The 27733-nt window shown below is 46.8% G+C and overlaps 1 protein-coding gene across 2 annotated transcripts in view; it reads right to left on the reverse strand.

Annotated features, from left to right (window-relative positions):
• Positions 1-27733, reverse strand: part of BACE2 (beta-secretase 2) — a 65562-nt gene that overhangs the window by 19625 nt on the left and 18204 nt on the right. For both annotated transcript variants that reach the window (XM_029578341.1, XM_029578340.1), the window contains exons 2-4: positions 25677-25765; positions 4635-4851; positions 1490-1618 (exon numbers count right to left, since the gene is read on the reverse strand). In XM_029578341.1, coding sequence (XP_029434201.1) covers positions 1490-1618; positions 4635-4851; positions 25677-25765 — 435 coding nt within the window. The remainder of the gene's footprint in view (positions 1-1489; positions 1619-4634; positions 4852-25676; positions 25766-27733) is intronic.

Here is a 27733-nt window from a genome sequence, read left to right on the forward strand (position 1 = left end):
ACAATGGCTAATGGCGCTGTCCCGGCCCACCCACCCGCCTCCCCCCAGCTCGCCCCTTCGGTGCATAACAGGGCCCGTTCTAAAATGCACGCAGCGCGCACAAGGCCCAGCCATGCACTTAACCCCTGGTTTTTTGTTACGCGTGTGGCCCTTTTAAAATCGGGCAGAGTACGAGCAGGTGAAAGCGAGGGGTGATCAGTGATCCTGCTGCCTTTAAGTGGGGCTTCTGATTTTAGGCATTGATAAATTGTAAACGTAGGTGCTTATTTTCCAGCTAATCAGGGGTTCTTTGCGGGGGTTTTCACAGTGCAAGTCCTATTGCTGGCTGCCTTTTCCGGCTGAATGAAATACCTGCCTTTGTGCAGCTTGAGGAGTCGCTAGCAGGGAAGAGGCACAAGAAGAAAGCAGAGGATCCAGGGTAAGCACAGGAGCAGCGCGCTCTAACAAACATCTATTATAGAGAGAGATTTTTTTGCATTGGGGGGGGGGGGTTATCAGGGTTTATTAATTAAAATCTGAAATCAGAAGCCCTACCTATAAAATCACAGGTGGGGGGCTGATGTGTTAGCCCAGGGACAGAGAGAGCAGGACCATGGCTGGTAAACAAGGCCCTGAGTTTCCTCCTGAAACGCTCCTGTGTTTGGGGTAAGTTCGGAAGTCCCCTGGCCTTCTCCTGGATGTAAGTTGACTGAAGCAGCGATCTGCAACCTTCCTCTTCTTCATGACCCTTGTGTGCAGTGCTCAGGCTGTGAAACCTTTTCCCTCTCCAGGCCTCCTCCTGTGCAGGAAGATGGCCAGGGGCTCCATTTTTACTGCCCTTGTCTTTGAGGGCATTTTTTCACTTTATCTATGGCTCCTCTTGTTGCCACCGCCCTGCTCCTCTCTTTTCCCCATCCCTTTCCCTATGCCTCTGGCTTCTCCTCTCTCCCCCTCTGTCCCTCTCTGCTCTTCTCTATCCCTTCCCATCTCTCTCTGGTCTTCTTTCCCCTGCCTCCCAGAGCATTTCTGCTCCTCCATCCACCCCCTTCCCCTCACAATTTTCACTTTTTTTCCTGCTCTTGCAAGCTTTTTCAGGTGACTATGGGGCCTCCAAGGTCATAAACTCGAAATCTCTCCTAACATACAGAATGGGATAATATTCAGCAAACTAAGGGGGGGAACGTAGCAAAATGTGTAAAGAATTTCCAATAAATCCCAGATAGTCGCCACTGAATCAAGTTTAGCAGTTTTAGATGTACAATATGAACACATGGCCTAACTCTGAATCACAATATTCATGGTACTGACCTGGAAATATTTAGGCCAAAGAAAAACCAACTGTGACATGACATAACAGGAAGGCACGATCAGATAATCCTGTACAGATTCGACTCTCTTCAACATTAGTGCACCTACAGCGACCCAAAATCCTCCGGCATTGAATTTTTGGTATACAAGAAAAGGAAATTTTGTGGCTTCAAAATCGATTAATCTTTTAGCAGCTACTTACCAGGCTGCCTCTGCTGATCTCACTGCCAGCTGCAGGCTGCCCCACACCGCACATCTGTAGGGAGAAGACATCGGGGATGTTCTCCTGTCGCACAAGAGAGTCAAAGAACGTTTCCACCGAGGAAGAAGGCTAATAGAAGGGGAGGAAAGGCATCTGTTAGATCAGATCCGGGAGGGTCTCAATGCAGTCCCGTCATGTATATAACACACAACGGCATGAGCAGCTGTTTGGCACCGATCAGCAGGCAACGTGTGCACCCACATCTGTTAACTTCTCTCCCAGCTGTCGACGCTGAATCCCTGCGGGCTGAGCAGCGTCTGCTCCTGCCACGGCTCGGGATATAATTCCAGGGCTGCCTCCGTTAGTGCTTTAATTGTACCCCATCCTGGCAGAGTTACCCAAATAGGGGCTAACCATGGGTTTCACTCCCCATCTCTCCAGCTAGCTTAAAAGGTCCCTCGGCTTTCTTCAACGAGGTCTGGCCTGAAAGGCCCACCTGTTCAATCCTATAGCACAGGCAAAGTTATTACAGAAAAGCGAAGCAATGTATGAGGCCTGGTTTTCAAAGGAGCTTTTAATCGCAGGTACAGACTGGGGAAAGCTGCTTTTGAAAACCCTGGGTCCAATCAATCCTGCCCAACAGTTCTCTCTAGGTGGTAATCCAGTGAAAGGCAACAAAACACTTGGCATCGGTTCTGCAACGGAGGAAGAAAAAATTCCTTCCAAGCCTCAAGCATGGTGAAAGCAACTGAAGTTCTGGGCTAACACCTTTCTTTTAGAGTTTACCATTCTTCATTCCACGAGCCTTTCACCCTTCAAAACCCTTTGCTCCGTTCTCTTCTGAATGCTCTTTGTGCTGCCAAAGATAAGAATTGAGCTTGTGGTAAGGGAACAAGCAGGGCTGGAAGTTCAGCCACAGCTGTCTAGAGCAGACCTCTGGTAAATATTTCCAAACCTTGACCTGGAGCCTCCTGAGATAGAGGACAGCCATAAATTAATTTACATCCTACTGCAAGAAGGAGAAGACGGCCACTAGGTGGCGCTGCTCGGTTTTAGGGATTGAAGCATTGTGCGCGCGTTAGTTTCTGTTCAGTTGCTGGTCTTACTGATGCTTCCTGGAGGAGCGGCTACTCACTCCCTGTCTTAAACTCTAAGAGGATGAAGTCCTAGTGTAGAGGACCCTATGGCTCCTGCTGTGAGGACTGTCTTACTGCAGCAGAGGACACAGAAGTAAATTTAGTGTGGGTTGCAGTTCCCCTGCAGGCCCCAGCCTATATACACCCATGCCACCATTTTAGGGTGTAGACTTTTTAGTTATCCCTTGTAAGAGCAATATGTTACTCTGCTGGCTCCCGTTTTGTTTCTTTTCTTAGGAAATGACCCTTGTGTCTCTAAGGATGAGACCTGGGTTTAGAAAAGTAGAAAGGGAGCCTTTGCTTAACTTTGTCAAGTCTTATTGGGAACCTTTGGGTTTTAGCGAAGAAGTTGTTCTGCCTTTCCTCTTTTGTTAAGATTTTCTTTTTTCTACTATGCCTGAGTAATCTGGGGCCCATTGGCTTATCTAGAAGGAGCGGTGTCTCTCAACCAGAGAGCTCAGATGGATTACTGGAAGTCCTAGTGGAGGACTGGACCTGGGTTCATTCTTGGGGGAGAAGGTGAAGGAGAGATGATGAAGAAAGAAGTAAGGAGGAGCCATCTTGCTTCCAACAAGGCAAGTAAGGAGTTTAACTGAATAATGGAGGAATGGGACTGACTTAGAACCTTCAAATTGGAAAATCTCATCCTATCCACCAAATTCTGGGAGGAACCTCAAAAAGCTACACCATTCATTGCACAGGATTAGAATTCAAAGAATTGACTGACTTCATCATCATCATAAATTTGAAGCTAAAAGCCACAGATTTATTTAACAAAACTAAAGCTGTAAATGGACTGTTAAAGAATAAGAACATGTAACTGCATATTTTCATCAATTTCCATCTTTAATCAGTAAAAGTTAAGCTGGAAACCAAATCAGCTTCCCGCGTGATTATTACTGCTGTGTTCAAGAGACTGTGCTACTGAACTGACTCTTCAACCACACTCAGGGCCCTAAGATATAACTCCGCCCCCTCACCGGGAATCTTGGACATCAAGAGAAGACTTTAATAACTTTAACCCTTATTTGAGGTGTAGTCTTTGGGGGGTCCTGAGAAGGGGCACTAGCCCGGAATTACATTGTGTACTACATAAAGCCCTGTTTCAGATACCTGCGACATCTTGTTCTCGAGTATGTTGGCACGAGGCCCCCCTTCCACTACAGGGTGGGCTTCCATTTCAGAGAGGAAGAGAAGCTGCTGCAGAGAACCAAGACTGCCATGGCCAAGGATCTCCAGAATCCTTTTTAATAGAGCCTGTCCGGAACCAGCACTCTCAGGGTACCCACCTCCTATCACTCTCTCAATCTTGTTTTACCTTCTCCCCCTCCCAAATTCTATACCCATTAATGGCTGGCAGACGGGTGAGCAGAGCAGCCTCCATTCTGTCTTCTTATAAAGAAAATGACTCTAGTACCATGTCATCATAATAAAACATTTAAATTGCAAAATTGTCACCAAGAAATATGCATCTTTCAAAACAAACAGCAGCTTTCATCAGTTGTTTCTTGGTGAAGTCACTAAACTATTCTTGGGATTTTCTGTAGCAACAAATTCTTAAGAGTTTCTTAGGCAGGATTAGCAAAAATGTAAACACAGTATTCAGGCAGACTAATAATGATCACCTTAGCAAGGTACAAAAAATTCCTGTCTCTTCCCAGAAAGAACTATGGAGACTGAGAATATTACAACATTTATGCTTGCAAAAAAAATATAGATAAAGGGGAAGATAATTTAAAATGAAGATTTGTTTAGTATGGAATAGGCTTCCAATGGAGACGAAAATGGTATTGGTATTCAAGAATATATTGGAATAATACGGATGATGATATTTCGTGGTGGATATAGCCAGAGACTACTGTAGATAGGGAAAATGGCAGAGTAGATGGTCAATTTCTATTTCCTGGATTTCAAGAAAAATATGTCCGTTCAAAAAATGGAGTTCATTTCATTGCATAAGTTATTCAAACCTCTTCTTTCACCTCCCTGCTAATGAAAAACCGCCATACCTTAGAAAGAGTATTATACGCCATCCCCAAGATTCCCTGCCAGTCAATCCCTGGCAGGAAGAAATCCTTCGACTCCAGAATGGTGGCGATGTTGACAGTGAAATTGCCAGCAAGACCTTGCCGTACGGTGATCACGTCCGTGCCGAGGACCCCCTCCCAATTTCCCTGGCTATACCGAACGCTCACATCGATGCCCAGAGAGTGGTATGTGCTTGACCTGAAGAGAAAAAACAGTGAACATTAGGGGACGAAGCTGGCTTCATCCATCTGTCACGGAGTATTCCATCCAATCACATGCATGCACTGGACAAAATTACAGTTACTATTCAAAAGCAAGCCTTAAATTTTAGAATGGTCTCCAGGACTGCTACCCATCTTGTTTGTCTACAGGTCAGTACCTGCAGTGAACAAGTCCCCTGATCTTAGGGCTTAGGTGCTGCCTGGTGTTAGCAGTCTCTTACTCTGCTGCATTTCAGAGGGTCTGGGTAGTGGCTAAAAAAAAAAAAAAAAGAACCAAGTTCCTTTTTGTTCAAACTCAATTTAAAGAAGAGATTTTTTCCTCAATATTTATAGTTTTGTATATGTATTTTTCATGGCTGTATATCCCCTTGGCACTTTAGATTCCTACTTACCTAGCCACACCACTGCAGTGAGAGGGAACAAACACTATGGCTCTCTCTGGAACCTGCTACATACACCTGAAGTCTGGCCAGTGGATGCCACCATGGTACAATGGCGAGGCCTCCCCTCTCTGCAGTAACCCTAGGCCTGGCTTTCCTGAAGACCACAAGACGGCCTTGGACATCAACGCTACATTGCCATTGAGTCATTAGGACAGCCCTTCTCCCCTTAAATTTAATTAACAAATTTTGCCACGTTGGGTCAGACCAAAGATCCAGCAAGCCCAGTATCCTGTTTCCAACAATGGCCAATCCAGGTCACAAGTACCTGCCAGGATCCCAAAAGGTTGACACATTCCATGCTGCTTATCCTAACAACAAGCAGTGTATTTCCTCAAGTCGTCCACCGTAATGGTTTATGGCCTTTCCTTCCAGGAAATTGTCCAAACCCATCCTTCGGAAATGAATTCCAGAGTTTATGTGCTGAATAAAAAAAAATATTTTTTCATATTTATCTTTAACGTATCACCTAGTAACTTCATTGCATGTGCCCTAGTCTTTGTACTTTTTAGCGTAAACAACAATTCACGTTTAACCACTACGATCCACTCATTTTATAGACCTCTATCGTATCTCCCCTCAGCCGTCTCTTCTCCAAGCTGAAGAGAGTCCTAACCTCTTTAGCCTTTCCTCATAGGGGAATTGTTCCATCCCATTTTTCATCTTGCTTGCCCTTCTCTGTACCTTTCCTAATTCTACTATATATCTTTCTTGAGATGTGCTGACCAGAACTGCACGCAGTACTCAAGATGAGGTCGCACCATGGAGCGACACAGAGGCATTGTGATATTCTCTGCTTTATTCTCCATTCCTTTCCTTAGCATTCTATTTGCTTTCTTGGCCACCACTGCCACACACTGGGCTGTGGATTTCATTGTATTATCCTCGAGGATACCTAGACCTTTCTTTAAATACTGAGACTAAAGTTAAGGAGCTCGAGCCTTCAAGAGTCCCCCTCACTACACAGTGCTAGTTAGGAAAAATGGACACCATTCCCCCCCCCCCCCATTCTTTTTTCAGATCCTCTGGCTTAATAATTGCCACGATATTAAGTCGGAGGAACTACAGAAAAGCAGTATTTTCCACTTCTCTGTTAACTTTTGCGACTCCTCAAGAATTAATGCTTGCTCCAGGGCAGGCGTTAATTTTTGCGAGTAAAAATGTGCACATTGGGTGCACATTTTTGTTCATCCGGGGGAGAAGGGGTGGTGGTGGAATAGCTAATAGCCTCATTAACATGAATTTACATGTGATGAGGGCTATTAGCTATGCACTGGTTTGGACTTGCTAATCCCCTTGCTGCACGAGGGGTTTTGGACGCGTGTAAAGCTTCACGCTCAGTCGAGGGTAGTGCATCGCATTAGCCTGACAGCGAGTGAGCAAGTAGCATTTTCAGACACTTCTCTCTGGGACAGGATTAGAGAGAGGGAATAGATTTCTATAAAGCAGAGGAGCCAGGAAGGTTTCTCAGTTTCCTTCTCCAGCAGGGAAGGTGATGGCCTCAAGGGGGATTTCTCAGGCCTTCAGGAGAAGAGGGAAGTTTGGAGTCCGGGAGGATTCTGATTGAACCTTAGTGAGAGAGTGAATTACCAAACCTGTGCTGGAGAAGTGAATTCCTAGTCTGGAGCCCAAGAAAGTTGCCAGGCATGTAAATCTGCATAAGGATTTTCTGTAACAAAGAACAGCGGAAGATCTACCCATGAAAAAAAACCAAAACAAAACATTTTTACTTGTTAACCTCTATTTCCATGGCAGGGCATCTTTGAGATCAGATGGACCTTGCCACTCCTTTAAACCAGGAACATAGCACAGAACACGGAGGAGGAAATCCGGGCTGCAAACTCTAATCTGAACTATTCTTTGTGTTTTAAGAGATTCCTGAATCAGATTTCCTGGCCGCAGATTCCATGAGTCACAGACTGGAAGGGGCTGTACAGTCCTGCAGCCGTTACTAGTCTGACAACAAGTGTACACTCATTGCCCTTAGCTCCTCTGGCTCCTGCTAATGAGATCTTTGTTTGCACCGGATAATGTCACCATCTTAACCCCAGGCTTCCCAGATAACTTCAGTAATAATGCACATTCGTACTAACAAGAACATGAATTCAAATAAATCCCAAAGAAGGGACCTTACTAATTCCTAAAAACTTACACAAATCAAACATTTGTTATCTTAACACGAACGTGGGATGGAAATATATTTAAAAAAACAAACAAAAAAACTTGGGCACCAGTCAAAACCTTTTAGGAGCTAGTGTCATTTTTTCTCTCATCCTTTTTCTCTCTGGCTTTTTTTGATTTGTTTTATCTATTTTTTGTTTTTTTTCTTGTTTTCCCTTATTTCTTGTTTACTTTTCTGAATTTTAGATGCCAGATGTCAAGTTTTAGGTGCTCAGCTACTTTGCACACTCGGAGCTTTCAGACCGCAAAGAGTTAAAAGTGGTTCCAAACTGGCCTTAACCCCGCCTCCTCCATACAGAGTTGCCATTGTTCTCAATTCTGCATTTCTTCCTCTTGTTTACAATTTCAAGGGCATTCATTTGCATACAAGCATTTTATGCATTTCTTTACAAATTCTTGTAGTCTGCCCAATCTGACACAACCATTCTACATGGATCCCAATAGTAGCATAAAACAGTTTGGGGTTCTACATATACAAGACAACATTTAAAATCTTTAAGACAATAACCCCCAAAACCAGGCCATCAATGCCATGAAGCTCAAGTGGCAACATCTACAGCTTAGGGTCGACCGCTGAGCATGCCCATTGTCGCATCTCTTCCGGATGGACTTCTCCTACGGAGGGCAACTTTACCAGATACTCATCTGCGGCTAACATACAAGCCGATACAGAAAGAAACGCGGGAGAGCGCCCAGTGTCCTGTGCGCACGATACAGTAAATAAAAATATGCTAATTAGGGCCAGCGTCAGATCTTTGAGCAAGCTTAGACTTTTTGTCCACTTCGTTTGTGTCGCTTCTCCATGAAGGAATCAATGCCTTCCTTCATTATTAAATCTATTTTAAACTATTTGAAGCTGGTATTCATTGAGTTAATTAATCAGAAGTTACCACTTTTAACAGCGCCCAGTGTCCTGTGCGCACGATACAGTAAATAAAAATATGCTAATTAGGGCCAGCGGTAAAAGGAGGCACTAGGGACACTAGCGCGTCCCTAGCGCCTCCTTTTTGACAGGAGCAGTGGCTGTCAGCAGATTTAACAGCCAATACTCAATTTTGCCGGCGTCTGTTCTCGGACCCGCTGACAGCCACAGGTTCGGAAACCGGACGCTGGCAAAATTGAGCATCCGGTTTTCAACCCGCGGGCTGATTTTAAATTTTTTTTATTTTTAATTATTTTTTTACTTTTGGGACCTCCGACTTAATATTGCCATGATATTAAGTTGGAGGGTGTACTGAAAAGCAGTAAAAACTGCTTTTCTGTGCACTTTCCCGGTGCTGGCAGAAATTAACACCTACCTTTGGGTAGGCGCTAATTTCTGAAAGTAAAATGTGCGGCTTGGCTGCACATTTTACTTACTGTATCATGTGGGAATAACTAATAGGGCCATCAACATGCATTTGCATGTTGCAGGCGCTATTAGTTTCGGGGGGAGTTGGACGCGCGTTTTCGACGCGCTATTACCCCTTACCGAATAAGGGGTAAAGCTAGCGCGTCAAAAACGCGCGTCCAACCGCAGGTTAACAGTACGCTCTGCCGGAGCGCACTGTACTGTATCGGCTTGATAGACTGGGCAAGGATATATGCTGAAGCCAGCTGCAGATTTTATAGTTTGAAATAGAAAAATTAAAAAAATAAACACAGTCAGACCTCTTTCTCCCTTCATCCAATAGATCTTTCCTACTCTATAACATGTTCCCTCCCTGCCCCAATAGGTTGCCAACTCTGTCCCTGAAACAAAAAATGGCTACCGCATGAAGCAGTATTGCTATTCATAAAAATAAAAAAAAAAGAAAATTATAAAAAGCCTGCTGGGCAGACTATTTGACCCCTTGGTTCTCTTTCTACCATCATGCATTTTACCCCCAGCTGGACTTGCCCCCAACCTCAGCTTCCTTGGACCTCGGCTGCCTCCAAGTCTAGGAGACGGCGGCAGTGGCAGGATGACGGCGGGCATGGCAGGAGGAATACCTGCATTTACATTGCCACTGGTCTCCCTTTAGCAAAACCGGCCAAGCTGGCTGAACACTGGCCATTTGGCATGACTACTCTCTGAAAACATAGCTCTGTCAATGCATGGTTGAAAGAGTGTAGATTACCCAGCACAGCCGCTGGGGACATGTCCAGGTGTTTTGTGGAGGAGACATCGAGGGGACCAGCCTAGCAGTGGGATGACCGTGATCTGAGCAGGTCACAGCCTCTCCCCCCTTTCAGTGGTTTCTGCTGCTCTTAGAAACCTGCAGGGTCAGAAATAGTCTGGTGACCGCCAATATGAAGGACGGAAGATTCCCCAGGTTTTCCACGATTAAGAGCCACCAGTGGTTAGAGCACTGGCTTGGGATTCATGGGAAGACTTGGGCGAGATAGTCAAGACTCCCATCTGCCAGCTACTTTGTCTGACCTTGGGCAGGTCACTTCCTTTCCCTGTCCACAAGGCTGGCCACGCACTCTCTGTGGAACCCTTGTGTCTTTAGGCCCAAATGAGGTCTGACAGAGTCATGAAGTGGGGCCGCTCTTTATAGGCAGCCCTCACTGACAGCTTGCTGCCCCCAAGCTCTCTTGGTAGGGGGGGGGACGACGACAAAGGATGGCTTCCCCTGCTGGTGTAAGGAAGCCCAGGTCCCCAACCCCTCCTCCTGCCACCAGCCCTATAATGCAGGGCCTTCCTTAGGTCTGTGCAGTGGGAGCACTGCTGGGGCCCTCCAGCCACAAGGCCTGCTGACCTTACACGTCCCTATCTGTGCATCAGGCCTAATTTCAGCTCTGCCGCTGACTCTGTGCAAGCTTGGGATAAGCTCATCTCCCCGTGCTTCTAGGACCACATCGAATACAAAAAAAAGTGTTGAATTTGATTCTGGCTTTCCTGATCAACAGAAGTGAAAAGAAAAAATAGATTTCATTTCTTGGAGAAGGAGGTATTGTTATTCCAGCACTGCTGGGTGCTGTTACAGGGATGGCCTTAGCAGCGCGCAAGCTGTGCCCTGCCACAGGCTGCCAAAATTAGGCAGTGAAAGTGAAGCCACGTGGATGTTAAGGCAGCACCCATAGCAGGACATAAAAATAAACCAGCGTGGGGCCTGTAAGCTGCTGCACACTCACAGGCCCTGCAGCAACTCCGCCCCTTGCAGGGTTTCCTTGGTAACTGGAAGTCCGTGCAGCAGGAGGCAGGGCCTGCGAGTCAGGCGACTCCGCACTCATTTTTTTTACTCCTTTTGCTGCTGCCGCCCAAAGATCTCCACCGTGCTGGGAAGACCACACGAGCAATGCTCTTTTGGGTCCCCCTCCTCCCACAGAGCAACGTCGGGCTAAGGCCAGCCCTGTACTGTGCAGTATTTAAAAACCAAAAGTTAACCGTACCTAGCAGGCAACATGGCAAATTGTGACTGCCAAGTCCCGATTTTTGCAACTATTTATGCCACCTCTATGCAAGCCCCTGGAGCCCCTTGGGAAGCCAAACAGCGTCACAAGCAGGGTTAACAGCTGGCACCATTCGCTCCAGATGGGCCGAGCCAGTCCTCGTCTTATCGCTGTTGCGTTACCTACCGGGGCATTTGGTTCTGCTTCTCTCATGGAAAGCAGAGCTACAAAGTCCTTGCACGCAGTGGGGTAAGACCAGGACTGGATCAACTGGTGCGGGAAAACAAAGACCGCCCTGGGCAGATGGACTGGGGTCTGCCTGGGTTCTTTTGTGCTAAGAGGGCTCTGCTGTCTTGCTGGGTAAAGATTTCACCATCTACAGCATTCGAGTGATAGTGGGACTTTAGATTCTGAAGAATATTCCACAAATAAGTAAATTGCACAAAAAAATGTTTAAAAAATGGGGGTAAACGATACACATAAGCAGCTCTAGCTTGCTTTAGAGCAGCAGCAGCATCTGGTCCAGGCATCCGATACTCTCGCGTTCCAAATCATCTCTTCTAAATGCGAGGCAGCATTATTGGGATGAATTGTTCTGGACTGTTGAAAGGTTAATAAGTAACCTGGTTACACAATCCTTTTCAGATGATGTCCTGCGACCAAGCGTGACATCGCATCCAACACAGACCAGTCAAATCCAGACAGAGAGGTTTCCCATGTACCCTGGTACAAGACTGTTCTGCTTATAAAGGACTTCTTGTCACAGTCCCAGCGAGCGAGTTGCTTTCATGGGGTAATTCCTACCAGGAAGTGAACGCACCGTGCAAATCACGTTCACCTCTGCTTACCTAGTGCTAGCAGTAACTAAGTGAGCAGAGTCCACGTTAAAGTCTGTTCTAGGGCTTATTAATACTTATAGTGCTCCTGGGCATGCTCTGTGCTGCAGAAATAAATACTCAGGTATGATATATCCCTTTCCCCAGAGAGCGTACAATCTTGATGGATACCGGATGCAATGAGAGTGCGCAAGCTGCCCAAGGTCACGAGGACTGTCAGCGGGAGAAGTGGCATTTCAGTTCTGGTTTCTCTGGTTCCCAGCCCATTGCTCTATCCACCGGGCCCTGCCTCCCAGACCCGAAATGGGCAAACAAAGTTCCTTGGTCAATAATCTTCAGACCAGCCAAAGGTAAACAAACGCTCCCCTGACAGGCCAACTTCCCTGGCTGATGAGGGCGAGGCTACCTTCATGCTGAACTTCGTCAAAAGCAGCAACACTCTCGTGTCCCTTTCTGTCACACATTTTCGGCTAACACAGACCAGAATCCGCCACTCAGCGAGAGGCCTGCTGGAAGAGGATCGGCCCATGCATCCTATCGGTGGCCAAATTAGAAAGCTGCCTGTGCCACAGCTGCTCGCTCTCTCATTCTTCCCTTGCCCCCGGCTCCCAAAGTAGCTGAGATCAGGAGAAGAAATACATGTTAAGTTAATTTTTTTTTAAATGCTCCTCTGTACACTGGTCAGTTTAAGATACTAACGGGCAGGGGTGGCCAACTCCGGGCCTTGTTGAGAGCCACAAACAGACCAGGTTTTCGGGATATCCACCACGAATATGCATGCGATACATTGGCATACAGTAGAAGCAGTGCATGCAAATCTATCTCATGCATATTCATTGTGGATATCCCGAAAACTAGGCCCGATTATGGCTCTCAAGACACAGAGTTGGCTGCCCCTGCTATAGGGTATCTGGGAAAAAAAAAAATTTGGTTCAGCCTCCTCCCAGGTGCAAGTATACACAGGGATCAATAACGCGTGTACCTTTACCTGCGCAAAATGTACGTGGGATCAGGGGAAGGGGGGAGGGAAATAATGTGCATAGTTTTAGCATTTTCAGAACTACTCATGGTTTTCCATAGGAAAAGTACTGACCAAAGGGTAGGAAATGAATCTGAGTGTATTCTACTGCCCACCAAGGCGATTTAAAAAAAACAAACCAAAAACAAAAAAACACACAAAACAAAAAAAGCCTGTTTGTACGCTCTCTTTGAGAAGAGTGCAAAGTTTACGGGCAAGCTCGGGTCCAGCCCCGTGTAGGTAACGTCAGGCAGACGACCTATTGCTGGCGCACATCTTCCATTTGCCGTTTCTGCAGCCATCTCCCCCCTCCTCCCTGGACCCGAGCACAGCACCGCTGTGCAGTACCCGGGCCCAACTGGGCCACAATGCACAGCGAGATCCAAGCCTGGATCCCTCATCAAGCCACGGCGTCAGGCCATGACTTCTGCTTCTGTCAAAATTAAAAACCTTCACAGTACTTTTCCCCCAAAGGTCTGTCAAGGCCTGAAACAGCAGAATGCCAAGGACACCGAAGGCAATTCATCAGCAGAAGAGATAAAAGGGCCATGGGCAACTGCAAGCCTGCGTCCTTGGTTTGAAACAATCCCCTCACACATCCAATGTTTCCAGACAGCGTTGGGCCTTACTGCAGACTCCTTATGGGAAAGGGCTGGTTAAATGATAAGAGTCGGGGGCTGGCCCGATACATTCAGTGCACCAGAATGTTTAACATGTCCAGAGAGAGGAGAAGGATTTAAGACGCTCGCTGTGGAGAAAAGGATATTAAATGCACAAAATAATAAGACTATTACGAGGGCCACGTTTAGCTTCATGTGAAGGGCTGTTCAAGATACTTGGAGCTGGCGGAAGCAGGGGGCTGGCGCTTTCCTTTAATCAGAGATACATTTATTTTACAGCAAAGGGACAAGATTGAGTGCAATCCTCGTGCTAAGGCTCTGGGATAAATACCATCGGATCAAATCAAGGAGCTTCCTCGGAGGAAGAGTTAGACACATTCTGAACTGACAGTATCACTGGCGAATGCAGGGAAACAAAGATCAAAGTCAATACCCGTTATTCTAGGACACACGGGAGGCGACTGAAGGGAAGGGTAAATGTCTTTATTTGGTCTGACCCTCTCCTGGTCATTCTGAGGGACACTGGCTGTTTACGCTCCCCTGCGGGTAAAAGTCCGCACACTGGCCCCCGCTGGGGGTACCATTAGCCACACGGAGCAGAGGCAGTCCCCGGCACGGGCTCGCAACAGGGAAGGCCGCAACGATGCACGCAGCGTCGCATTTTCAAAACAATGCGTGTTGTCTGGAAGGGATTAAGAGGCCACGGCCAGCCTGGGGCTCATAAGCAGGCGGTCACGTTCGGCCCTCGCTCCACTTCCCAACTTTTAACCGTTGGGGCCCTGGGGGAGCCAAGAATATGAGGGTGGGGAAAGGACTGAGGAAAGTAGGTACAAGGGAGGGGGGCAATTAGCATGCGAGGTATTCGTTGGTCAGGACGGGTATAGGGGCAGATCGGTCAGCCGCCCCTTCTCTTTTTGGACAGGAGGACAGGACAGCAGTTGGGAAGGACCCTCTCGCCTCACCCTTGGCTGAGTAAGGAGGAGGAGCAGGGGAGGATTAGGGTTTTGTCGTCACAGCAGGAAGGGCGGCAACTCACCAGCCAAAAGGAAGCAAAGAATGGGGGGCAGCTGGGCTGGGAATGGGCGTTCGGTTTAGTTCGGTTATAATACAGGCATCAAATCGGTTCGCTTGCGATTTTGGGGTCTTGTATCCCATTCAAAGCCTCTGCACGAAATCTTGGCGCATTATTTGAGAGTAGGTTGAGCTTCAAAGATCACATTGCCCAAATACTAACATCTGGATATTTCAAACTCCGCCTTCTAAGACATTTCAAATACATCCTACAAGTAAATGAATTTCGGTCTCTTGTGCAGGTTATTTGGTTTTACATACTGTTGTCTACTGTAATTCTGTATTTTTAGGGTTACCATCACCTTCTTTACGGGCAATTCAAGGTTTGCAGATCTCCGCTGTGCGATTGATAATGACTACTCAGATACCAGAACATATTTCAGGCCTACACTGGTTACCTGTTGAATACAGGATTACATTTAAAATAGCAGTTTTAATTTTTAAAGCATTGCAGATGAATGGCCCGAGTTATTTGAGGAGCCTGTTGCAATGTTATGCTCCCAGTCCATTGTTGCGTTCCTCGGATCAGAACTTATTGTTAGTTCCTTCCATTGAGGCTGCCCGTTTAAAGGCGAGAGGCCAAAAGCGGGGCCCGGCCTTCAAAAACGCATTACTGGTGGCCCCACGTGTTACCAAAGAGATCGGTGTTTTTAGGAAACAAGAGAAAGTGAGCTTTCAGGCAGGGCTTTCAACTGGAATGAGATTTAATACTTAATGTTTTATGCTGCTCAATAAGTTTGTTTTTTTTCCCATTTTAACTTTTTATTATTTCAATTTCTTTTAATTGCCCTGTATGTATTGTTTTATTTTGAATGTTATCAGTATGCACATTTATTTTCTTTTTTTTCAGTCACTGTAATCCGCTTAGCACATCATTTTGATATGTGGAATATAAACACTTAATAAATAAACAAAATAGATAAATACCCAGACCACAAATAGTAGGTGGCTGGGGAAGTGTAAATAAATAAGACGACCCAGGCCAGGAACACGGTAATTAAATGGCGGGGACAGTACAACACGGCTGGCCAGCGTCCCAGGTATCTTGCCTGCCGCGCCTCGATACCGGGAGGTTACAAGAGTAACAACTATACGGCTATACAGTAAAAGGTCTCCTCGGCGGAGAGGGCTGCTTTATAGCAAAGCTGTTTACTAGTTTGGATGCTGTTGGTTATCTGCAAATTAATCAAGTTTGAATATGAAGCAACCAGAGGTGAGGAGCGTAAAAGGTGGGAGGGAGGGCATCAAATGCTGTGGCGTGCTAAGGTTAAGCGCCCGCCGAAAAAGCAGCAGCAAATGTCTGCAGGAGCCTTGTTCTCTCAGCAGTTCTCCAAATGAGAAAGCACATAGAGGGGTTCCCTCTGAGGAGCCGTCTGCCAGTTACAGCACACGTGCCCGCTCCAAGGTCCCGCCTTCATCCCCCTCCCCAAAACATCAAAGAACTGCCCTACTAGGTCAGACCAACCGTGCATGGAGCCCAACATCTCCGACAGGCCTTGCGGGAGCATCCGGCAGATCCATTCCCTGTGCAATCTGCAAGCCTCCCTTGGGGTCAAGAACCCAATAATGAGCCTCCAGAAACGTCTCCCAACCTCAGCTCTACCACTAGTAGGGCTGCTTTAACCGTTTATGGGGCCCTGGGCAAACGTTTGGGCAGGGGCCCCTTGCATGTTCTTCCCACCCCTACGTAACGGGCAGAGAAACATTATCCTGTTACACACATTATTTTATGTATTAATAGATAAATTGTGGCATTTTGTGATGTTTTCTGCTGTCGATACTGAGCACTTCCAGTCTATGCAAGGACATGGATTAATTCCCTCCACCCTCATAGCCCCCTCTGCCCTCTACGCAATGCTAAGCAAACAATATTTGTGCATAGAAAACGGGCGCTCAGTGTCGAGTGCCCGCTTTCCTAACACGCGCCCAGCCACCTCTCCTGGGCATGCGATGCAGTATTTAAATGAGGGGTCACGCAAAAAAGGAGGCGGTAGGGGAAATGTGCGCGTCCCTAGCACCTCCGCGGCATAGGGTGCACAGGAGAGGCGGCTGTCAAGTGGGTTGGGAAGACGGACGCTCAATCTAGGAGCATCCGTTACCTCCCACGACCGGCGAAAACACGCAGAAGATGCACGGCCCGGACCCTGTATCTAGGGTGGGTCTATTGGGCGACCAGAAGTTTTTTTTTTTTTGAAAGTTTTTTTTTTTTTTTATAAACTAAATCTGCTTTATTTGGTTCCTCCTACTTAGGATCGCTACGATACTATTAGGAGGAATCACAGAAAGCAGGACTTTTCTTTTTTTTTTCAATGCACCCTTGAGTGTGGCAGATACACCAGACCCAGACTGGCATAAAAGGAAATGTTTTGCATCGCGGGGATTAGCTAATAACCTCATCTACATGGAATTTACATGAGATGAGTGCTAATAGCTACGCGGTGATTTGAATGCGTTAATCCCCATATTGCACTGGGGATATGGACGCGCGTACAATCACGTGTTACACCGTGCGTTAGCCGCTGCGCATGGTATTGCATCAGTCCCAATGGGTACAAAGCAGGACTAAGATATTTCCCCTTCACCATACAAAATATGTATCCAAATTATGCTGTCATCTCCGTAACAGCACTACAACATCCCTCCAGTGCCAGGCACGGGGAAGTGTAAAAAAAAAACCAAAAAAACTCTGCACAAGAGACACTTAGAAGCCATACAGCGAACCTCCCGTCCCTTCATAGCACTAAGTCCCAGGACCCAAACAGCAGCCCTACCTATGAAAAGGCAGCACTGCAAACATTACACTGGGTTCTAACACTTATTGGAAAAGTTGTTATGAGTTTTATGGTTTTGTCCAGTGTGTCTTTGATTATGAATGTTTAAATTGTAACTGGTCTACAGCCTTGGCAATTAGGCAATTAATAAAAACAAAATGAATTAAAGCAGAACAATTCACCCTACTATAGAGCTCTCTCCTGATATAGAATAAGGGACCACAACTTAGAAACAGGCAGACCCTGAGAAGCGGGACTCGTGCAGCGCAACACTAGAGAAAGAAAACCAGAAATACATGTCCTCCCATACTGATCAAAATACAAAGTTTATGTATTTATTAGAAGTATTTCTATTCCTCATATAACAGATTTTCTGTGCTAAGTGGATTATAGCATATCATTCAAAAATACACTTCATACAAATACAAGACCTGCACATTCCCAAAGTTGACATATGCCAATCACTAAAAACCTGATCTCAGTCACACATGCAGACTCTCACCAAATACAGAATAAAGAGCCCATAAAATATGAATAGAAACATGCAGACAAAAACGGAGCTGGAAATTGCTAGGAGCCAGACTGTATGCAGCACAAACATCAAATACAACCAAGAAATATAAATATCAACCATACCAAGAAAAAGAATGTCAAATCAGCTGAATACAGAAACATCCAATAATTTAAACAACACACAAAAATGTCTAAAAAAAAATTACTAACCACCAATAAAATATTTAAAAAACTACAGATACAGCACATCCAAGTAAAACTAATAAGGATTTTAAAAAATCCCTCGTCACCCTGCAAGTTGTGTAGATTGGAGGATGGCAGATAAGCTTTAACCTCTCTTACGCATGCAAGCAGGCAGGCTCACACATACACACACAGGCAGTCACTTTCTCTCATACAAACACGCACAGGAAGGCACAGTCTCAAACATGCACACATACACAAGCAATCTCACACACTCTTACATACAGACCAGCACCCTCTTTCAAACACACACAGACACTAGATCATTCTCACACAATCTCTCACACACATAGGCAGTCTCTAATTCACACACACTTTGGACATCTCCCTCTACTTTGGCCACCGGCTAAGGGGAAAAGCCGGTGAACCGGTAGGACCTCCTCTTCTGCTGTGAATCCTCCTATTGCTGGTGGTGAGTGGGAACCCCGCTCGCATGACATCACTCTGTGCCTTTGCTGCAGGGCCTTGCTATTGCTGGTGGTGAGTGGGAACCCCGCCCGCATGACATCACTCTGTGCCTTTGCTGCAGGGCCTTGCTATTGCTTGTGGTGAGTGGGAACCCCGCCCGCATGACATCACTCTGTGCCTTTGCTGCAGGGCCTTGCTATTGCTGGTGGTGAGTGGGAACCCCGCCAGCATGACATCACTCTGTGCCTTTGCTGCAGGGCCTTGCTATTGCTGGTGGTGAGTGGGAACCCCGCTCGCATGACATCACTCTGTGCCTTTGCTGCAGGGCCTTGCTATTGCTGGTGGGGAATGGGAACCCCGCCAGCATGACATCACTCTGTGCCTTTGCTGCAGGGCCTTGCTATTGCTGGTGGTGAGTGGGAACCCCGCTCGCATGACATCACTCTGTGCCTTTGCTGCAGGGCCTTGCTATTGCTGGTGGTGAGTGGGAACCCCGCCAGCATGACATCACTCTGTGCCTTTGCTGCAGGGCCTTGCTATTGCTGGTGGTGAGTGGGAACCCCGCCAGCATGACATCACTCTGTGCCTTTGCTGCAGGGCCTTGCTATTGCTGGTGGTGAGTGGGAACCCCGCCAGCATGACATCACTCTGTGCCTTTGCTGCAGGGCCTTGCTATTGCTGGTGGGGAATGGGAACCCCGCCAGCATGACATCACTCTGTGCCTTTGCTGCAGGGCCTTGCTATTGCTGGTGGTGAGTGGGAACCCCGCCAGCATGACATCACTCTGTGCCTTTGCTGCAGGGCCTTGCTATTGCTGGTGGTGAGTGGGAACCCCGCTCGCATGACATCACTCTGTGCCTTTGCTGCAGGGCCTTGCTATTGCTGGTGGTGAGTGGGAACCCCGCTCGCATGACATCACTCTGTGCCTTTGCTGCAGGGCCTTGCTATTGCTGGTGGTGAGTGGGAACCCCGCTCGCATGACATCACTCTGTGCCTTTGCTGCAGGGCCTTGCTATTGCTGGTGGTGAGTGGGAACCCCGCTCGCATGACATCACTCTGTGCCTTTGCTGCAGGGCCTTGCTATTGCTGGTGGTGAGTGGGAACCCCGCCAGCATGACATCACTCTGTGCCTTTGCTGCAGGGCCTTGCTATTGCTGGTGGGGAATGGGAACCCCGCCAGCATGACATCACTCTGTGCCTTTGCTGCAGGGCCTTGCTATTGCTGGTGGGGAATGGGAACCCCGCCAGCATGACATCACTCTGTGCCTTTGCTGCAGGGCCTTGCTATTGCTGGTGGTGAGTGGGAACCCCGCCCGCATGACATCACTCTGTGCCTTTGCTGCAGGGCCTTGCTATTGCTGGTGGTGAGTGGGAACCCCGCTCGCATGACATCACTCTGTGCCTTTGCTGCAGGGCCTTGCTATTGCTGGTGGTGAGTGGGAACCCCGCTCGCATGACATCACTCTGTGCCTTTGCTGCAGGGCCTTGCTATTGCTGGTGGTGAGTGGGAACCCCGCTCGCATGACATCACTCTGTGCCTTTGCTGCAGGGCCTTGCTATTGCTGGTGGTGAGTGGGAACCCCGCCAGCATGACATCACTCTGTGCCTTTGCTGCAGGGCCTTGCTATTGCTGGTGGGGAATGGGAACCCCGCCAGCATGACATCACTCTGTGCCTTTGCTGCAGGGCCTTGCTATTGCTGGTGGGGAATGGGAACCCCGCCAGCATGACATCACTCTGTGCCTTTGCTGCAGGGCCTTGCTATTGCTGGTGGGGAATGGGAACCCCGCCCGCATGACATCACTCTGTGCCTTTGCTGCAGGGCCTTGCTATTGCTGGTGGTGAGTGGGAACCCCGCCAGCATGACATCACTCTGTGCCTTTGCTGCAGGGCCTTGCTATTGCTGGTGGGGAATGGGAACCCTGCCAACACATCATCTCATGGCATTTTGGGTTGTCCTGCTGGAGGCCTATGAGCCCCTTGTTATACTGGGCCCAGGGCAACTGCCCCTTTTGCCCCTAGGTAAAAGTGGCCGTGACTACTAAGCCTTAACTACGTCTTCCGGCAACAAATTCCACAGATGTTGAATGAAAAATTATTCTCAAATTTATTTGAAATCTGTACCTGTTAATTTCATGGAGGTCCCCTAGTCCATGGATCCCCAAATCCAGTCCTCCAGGGCTGCAAGCCAGCCTGGTTTTTGGGATTTCCACAATTAATAGACATAAGATCTATTTGGATTTAATGATCACTCACCTTTCCAAACAGAGCTCCAGGCACATTAGAAATCAGGGGCAGCGGGTAGGACCCTGCCCCAGAGCAATGCACCTGACGCAATGGAGGGAGAATCACAAGGAGCATCAGTGGGATTTGAACCCTGGCTTCTCTGGCTCTCAGTCTGCTGCTCTAATTACTAGAAAGTCCACATTAAAAAGATGTCTGCGGCTAAGGGCAGCTTTTACCTGCAGAAATCTGGCATTTTAAGAATACCCCCCCTTTGTCCAAGTCATTTTATCTGCACATTTTGTGTGGACAAAGTTAACTGGACACAAGGGGGCAGGGCTGGAGGCATGGTGAGAGAGGCCTACCATATTTAACCAAACAGCGCCACATTGAGCTCTGTCTAGCTACATTTGTGTGGATAAGACAGATCTTTGAAACAGCTGGCCTAAAGGTATCCAGATATTCAGTGAACACTTATCCAGATAAAGTTATACTGAATATCTAGATAACTTTATCTAGATCAGTGATTCTCAATTGGTGTGTCGGGACCCACTAGTGTGTCGCCGGGTCACAGAAGAGTCGCACATCCAGCAGAAGGCTGCTCTTTCCTCATCAGTCTGGAAAGGAGTTGGCAGATTTCTCCTTTATTGGGTATGAGAGAGAGCTGCTCTTGCTTCCTTCTCCTCTTCCTGACCCAGTGGGAGGTTATTCCCTTCTCTTTCACCCAGATCAGAGCGAGATATCACCAACTCCTGTTCATATGGGCCCAACCAGACCAACTTCATCTTCCTCTGTCTGGCCTAGCAGGGAGGCTGCTGATGCTCTCGTCACCCCATGGGGCCTGGAAGAGAGGTGCATGCTCTACAGATCCACTGCTGCCGCCTCATCTTCTTCCTCTCCTCAATGCTTCTTGCCCTCATCTGCTGCTGGTAAAGTGGGAGGGAGACTCTGGATTGGATTGAAGGCTTTTATGCTGGAGGAGGGGGAAAATGTGCTGGGCAGGAAGGCCTTGGGAGATAGGGAGTCAGGAGTCTGCTGGGTAGGTCAGGGGATGCTAAGCAGGAAGGGGTGGTCAGAACAAGTATTCTGGGAAGGGGAGAGGGAAGAGCAGGGAGAGAGGCGGCACAGGGAAATGTTGGACAGGGATATGAGCATGTGAGGGGACGATTGAGTAGCTGGGAGCATGGGGGGAAGTGACGGGGTGCAAGAGCCATAACCTGTCAGTTTGGAGAATTTGCATTTGTTCTCTCTTTGCTTAGTGTAGGAGGAAATGTATTTCTGTTTCTAGTTCTCACTGCATGCAGAAGGTCTTGGGGTTTCCATTCCCGTTTTTGTTTCCGCATTTGTAGTTTGTGGTATTTTATTCTATATTAAGTGAAGGTAGTTCTGTCTGTATTCTGTGGGTGTGTAACTGAGATACAAACCCCTACTTGCTAGTAAAGTATCAGCCTTGTGTGTTGTATTTTCTCCATATGATACTGCACTGCTGCCTTTTCATGGGTAGGGCTATTGCTGTTTCATTTCTTGGAGTTAGAGTTTGCTTCAGTATGGAAAGTTTGATAAACATGTACAGAGTGGGGTTGGTTTGTATTATTTTACAGTGCACCTGGTAGTACAGGGGGTTTGTGATGCTGTTATTGGAATGACACCAGAATCAGAATATCTGTTTTGTATGGTGAGTTGATCAGGGAAATGTTCTGCTCTGCACTCATTGTTGGGAAGCGGGAGATTCCTGTGGATGCAGAGTATGTGTTTATATTTAGTCCCATGATGGTCATGTGTTCAATGCGTCACGCATGTGAGCGTCATCTCTAAGATGTGTCCTGATAGAAAAAAGGGTGAGAACCACTGATCTAGATAACTTGCCTACTTGGCAAGTATTTTTAAGTATGGGGGTTCTAGGTTACTCCCACATATATTCATTGTGCAAATCCTAAAAATCAGACTGGATTGGAGTACCTTTGCCCTAGTCCTATCCGAAAAGGCAAATAACCTTTGTTTATTAATTATGAATTGCATTTCTTACATGTGTATATCAAAAGCGATGCATATATATATATATATAAAAGTTTAAAAAAATTACATAGCATATTAAATAAAAGTACTTAAAAAAAAAATCAAATGACAAGTAAAAGAAACTAAAAAAATATTTAACTTAACATGCATAAAATCGATGATAAATTTCAATGAATGTTCTTAGTTAAGTCGATAAAACAGCAATTAAAACTTAAATACATTTATGGTCAGACAGGAAGACCTGTGTAAAAAGAAAGGTTTTAAGACTGCCTAAATTTAAAATAGTCGTTCTCGAGGCGCAAGCTCAAAGGAAAAGAATTCCAAAGACTTGGAGCCAGAAAAGAGAAACCTAGTTCTCAGGTGTGCAAGTCTGATCATCTCTGGTGGAGGGAGAACTAAAAACTGTTGTTGCGTAGTACACAAGGTGCCTGCAGGCTGGTATGGAACATGAAGATTAGATAAATATGGTGGAGGACCCCAGCGGAAAACTTTGAAAGTTCAACAGCCGACCTTGTATTGAATCCCGAAGGAAACTGGAAGCCAACGAAGGACAATGGGTTAGGGGGGTAACAGGATCACACTTTTTTCTTACATAGATTTAGTTTAGCTTCTGTTTTCTGTACTATCCGAAGCCTGCGAACAAGATTAAAAGAAAGGCCGCGCAGTATGGCACTGCGGCAGTCTAACCTGCTAAAGTACGAGAGAGGAAGGGGCCGATGCAATACAACGCGCTCAGCCAAGCGCACTGGTTAACCCATGGGTGGACGCGCATTTTGCATGCGTATTCGCAACCCTTTATATGCAATACGGGGATAGGCGCGTCCAAAACGCGCAACCAAACACCCCCACAAAGTTAATAGCGCTCATCACATGTAAATTCATGTTATTAAAGCTATTAGCTATTTCTTCCCCCAATGCAAACAAAAAAAAAATAAAGCGAGCCCAAAAAGTGTACAGAAAAGCAGAAAATCCTTAATATTGTGGAGATATTAAGTTAGAGGAACATAAAAAGGAAAATGGTTAATAAAAAAAAAAAAAAAAGCGCGGTGGGCAGGTTAGGAAGAGGGACGCTCAATTAACCAGCGTCCGTTTTCCTCACCCGCTGACAGCTGACCTCTCCTGGGTGCCCGCTGCCGAGGAGGCACTGGGGGGGGGGGGGGGACAGTTTCCCCTCGCGCCTCCTTTTTACCGTGGCAGCCCCATTTGCGCATTGCTTCGAGTGCCCGCAGAGGTGGATTAGTGAGCACTGGGAGAGCAGGCACTCGGTCGTGAGGGCTCATTTTCCGCTCGCCGATATTGCATCAACCTCCCCCCACCCCCAAGCGTCCTCAAGTCGTTAATGCCTGAAAGCAGTCTAAGCCTTCAGATGAAGTGCAAGGAAAAGTAAGAACGCGGAACATGAGAAGAACATTTCAGAGATGAATCAAGTTGAACCCCTAAAGAAGAAGCGACTTTTCTAAGTGCAAGGAGAGAACATTTCTGATGAACCTCACGGCCTCAGATCTCCCCGTTTTAACTTTGAAAGACCAGGTTTAGCTCTCGTGATCTTATAAACCTTTATACATATTCCCTCTTGGTTACCTCTTCGCCAAGGCGAAGAACCCTAACCCGTCAAACCTTTCCTCCCATAAGGGAGCCATTCCATTTCCTTTACCATTTTTTTCCCTTCCTCTGCATCTTTTCTAGGTCAGATATTTTTTTTTTTTTGAGATGGGGCAAGCAGAACTTCACGCAATAGTCAAGGTGCGGTCACACCACGGATAGACCCAGAAGCCATGCGGTATTCCCAGTTTTATACTGTATTCTTTTTCAAACATCCTTTTCCTGGGTGGTCACTCCCAACAGGGAGCCCAGCACCGTCCACCTGTAGCTGGGATTCATTTATCCCCATCCACATCACTTTGCAGTTATCCACATTTCAATTTCATTTTCCTTTCAAATGCCCAAAAGTCCCTCTGTCCTGTAATTCTTTGGAGTCTGCTTATGTTAGAACTATTTTGAATCCCACCCTCCCCCAAAATACAAACAAGACAATACTCTATACCCTACTTTCTCCATACAGGAATATCTGTCCATAAACTGGAATATCCACGTCTCATCCTCTCAAAACACAACCCATACTTCTCCCCGCCCCATATCTTTAAACTCAGTACCCCCCACCCCTGCACTCAAACGGAAGGACGTATACCAAGAAGCATCATTCCTGCCCCCATTAATTACTCTTAACCATCTCCACCCTCGCATCAAATTCTCAGATCCATTACCTGATCTCCAGCTCCGCAGACCTATTCAGGCCGCAGACTCTGCGTGATGGTGGTTGAGTTGCCTTAACTCCCTGTGCCTTGGGTTAATCTAGCTGGACAAGAGTGACCGCTCTTTCCATCCTCACCTGGTCTGCATGTAGACATCCGTGCTTTTACAGTCATTAGGGAATGAAAGGTACCACACAAACTCTAGATTCCTAGTCTTATTCTTACCCCTTCTAGGACGCTCTCCCCCGTTATCAGCTCTGGGATGTATACAAAGGACAGTGGTAGGACCAGGGTTGAGAGGTTGGGTAAAAGATATGGTGGGGGTGGGTGGGTGGGGTCTTGGTTTGCACATGGGAACTTGACTGCTTATCTGCCCATAGAGGGAGACAGCAACATGGACTTGGATTAGGAGCAATATCCTGCAGCTGGTCAAACTTGTACAGCTGACGGCTGGGAGATAGCCTTAGCTAGGACAGTGTAGACAGGAAAATCTTATCTGCCATCATTTACTATGCTTACCTTGCATCTTCCAGCTGCCGCTGGCACATCTGGTTTCTACGGCAGCAACAGCAGAGTGGTCAGGTCAGCCTATGCTGCACCATGAGAAGCTGGGGATGAGCTGCTGCTGGGGTAAGAGGCGTCTCCCCAGCCAGGGGTCTACAATTTACTACGCAACAGGTGGGGGCTTTCAACTGTTTGGACAACAGGAAGTCAAACTTTGAGCTCAAGGACCAACTACCCTTTTTAAGTTGCTTCCTGGCCACCTTCAATCCTGCATTTGAACTAAGTTTTGGGTGGACTTACAAACTCTCTGGAAAATGTCACGAGCTTTGTGAGGCTAATACTGTACTTACTTTTCTGTATCAAAGTAACTTGTCACATCGGGGTCTGGTGTACCAGCAACTGCAAAATTACTGCTCCCCGTGTCAACCAGAATGTTCAGCTGCAAAAAAGAAACACACAAGCCATTTATTAAAATTAAAAAGCGCATTTCTCAGACCGAGTCCACCTGGCAGGAAGGCCTTGTTTGCTGTGGGCATTCCCGAGGGCTGATTTTGACTGCAATGGCGCCTCCCCAGCTCCTAGAACTGTTCCTTCTTCCTCACACTCAGCAGGAATGTGCCATTGAAGTACTGAAATCTCAGCCTTTTGGGGTTTGGACCTCGGCAGGTTAGATGTTCTGGTACTGGTCCATATGGTGGCCAACCATCCTCTATTTAGGATAAATCCTCTATTTGGCTACAAAATTATTACTTTTAATCTTTGTTGTATCCTGCCACAAAAAACCCCCCAAAAACCCTTTGCATTCAGTACAAGCCAAAAAGGATTTGGCACTTCCCTCACAGTAACACGGTAAATAAGGGCAGAAAAAGACAATCCAACCCACCCAGCCTGCCTAGTTTCTCTCTCTATTATTTTATTATTTCATGCAGAGTATGACCATCTGCAAGGCTTCTCCTTATCCACATCCATCTATCAGGACAGACCAGTCTTTCAAAGTTTACTTTCCAGAGGATATAGCTGGTAAATTTATTCAGCGTCTTCATTACAGTATGCAGACTCCTGATAATGTTTCATTTGCTAAAAACCATCAGGTGAGAGATTGGACTGCGAGCTTGGACACGTCACTGTCTTTGCGACCCCCACATACAATCTAATTCGGAGTTTCTATTTTAAATTTTGGTTAATAAGTCCTTTGAAAAAACGTATTTACGTTTTTCTGGCCTTCGCCCGGTGACCCAGTTCTTGGTGTTGCCTTCCTAAGGCTACTGCAACGCTGCATTTTTGGGAATCCCCAAGTCAACAATTAGATCCTTGCAAAACCTCTCACCAGCGCTGGCAAAGCTTCACTGGCTCCCAGTACAACTTCGCATTCGATTTAAAAGATATTAGTGCTGCTATTTAAATGTGTACATGGCTGGGTTCCTCGGGGTTTTCCAGTTAACTTGCATCCTTATCAACCTACTCGAGTGTTATGTTCAACGTTTAAATCTTTGCTGGAGGTACTTTTATGAAAAAAGGTTCGCTTGGAGTCACGGAAAGGATTTTTGGAGTGGCTGGGCTCACTCTTTGGAAAGTGCTCCCAGAATCCTTAAAAGCTTTAGGAAACTGCCGAAAACTGTTCTTTTTCCAGAAGCTTATGGAAGTGCTTCGTATCGGATTTGATGTTATTGGAGAGGATGGGGAGGAATTTACAGCTTTAACATTAGGTATGGGTGGGCTGAAAGTTATTATTTTGTTGTATAATTTATGGCAATCTGTTTATGTTATTGTTTTATGTTTTATCATGCATGTAAGTTGTACCTCACTAACATTTTTGGATTAGCGGGTGATACAATTTTATAAATAAATAAATAGAGCTGACAGCTCCCAGCAAGTTAGTACTAAATTTATTCCCTTCACTCCAGGTGACGAGACAGCTGCCAGTGAAGGGACCAATCCCCATGCAGAACAGAGTCAGAGTCCATTTAACAGACTAAAGTTAGCCGGTTCTAAAAGGGGATTGGTCACTTCACCGAGTGTCATCAGTAAAGGGACCACTCATTGGTTCTCTTCACCCGGAGTGAAGGAAATGAATTAGCACTGCTGTGCTGGGAGCTGTCAGCTCTATTAGCAGGGTTTAAATTTCTGGGGGAGTGAGCAGCAGAGCATCAGAGGTGTTCTGCTCCTCGTCCTCCCCTTCAGGCAGCCTGCAGGGAAGTGGGTTACCCTGGAGCAGGCAAAGCAGCCACGCAGGGAACAGGAAGGCACGATACCAAAAGACACTGCAGAGTAAAGAATAAAGCACAAAAAGAAAAAAAGGGGGTTGATTTAGCCCAAGGGTAGAACAGGAGCAGCCGTGCCGGTCAGCAAGGCTTCAAGCCCTGGCCTTGGATGATTAGCACGACAGCTCACAAGTTGCAATCTCTTA

Source organism: Rhinatrema bivittatum, chromosome 15, assembly GCF_901001135.1.
Source record: "Rhinatrema bivittatum chromosome 15, aRhiBiv1.1, whole genome shotgun sequence".
NCBI classification, from domain to species: Eukaryota; Metazoa; Chordata; class Amphibia; order Gymnophiona; family Rhinatrematidae; genus Rhinatrema; species Rhinatrema bivittatum.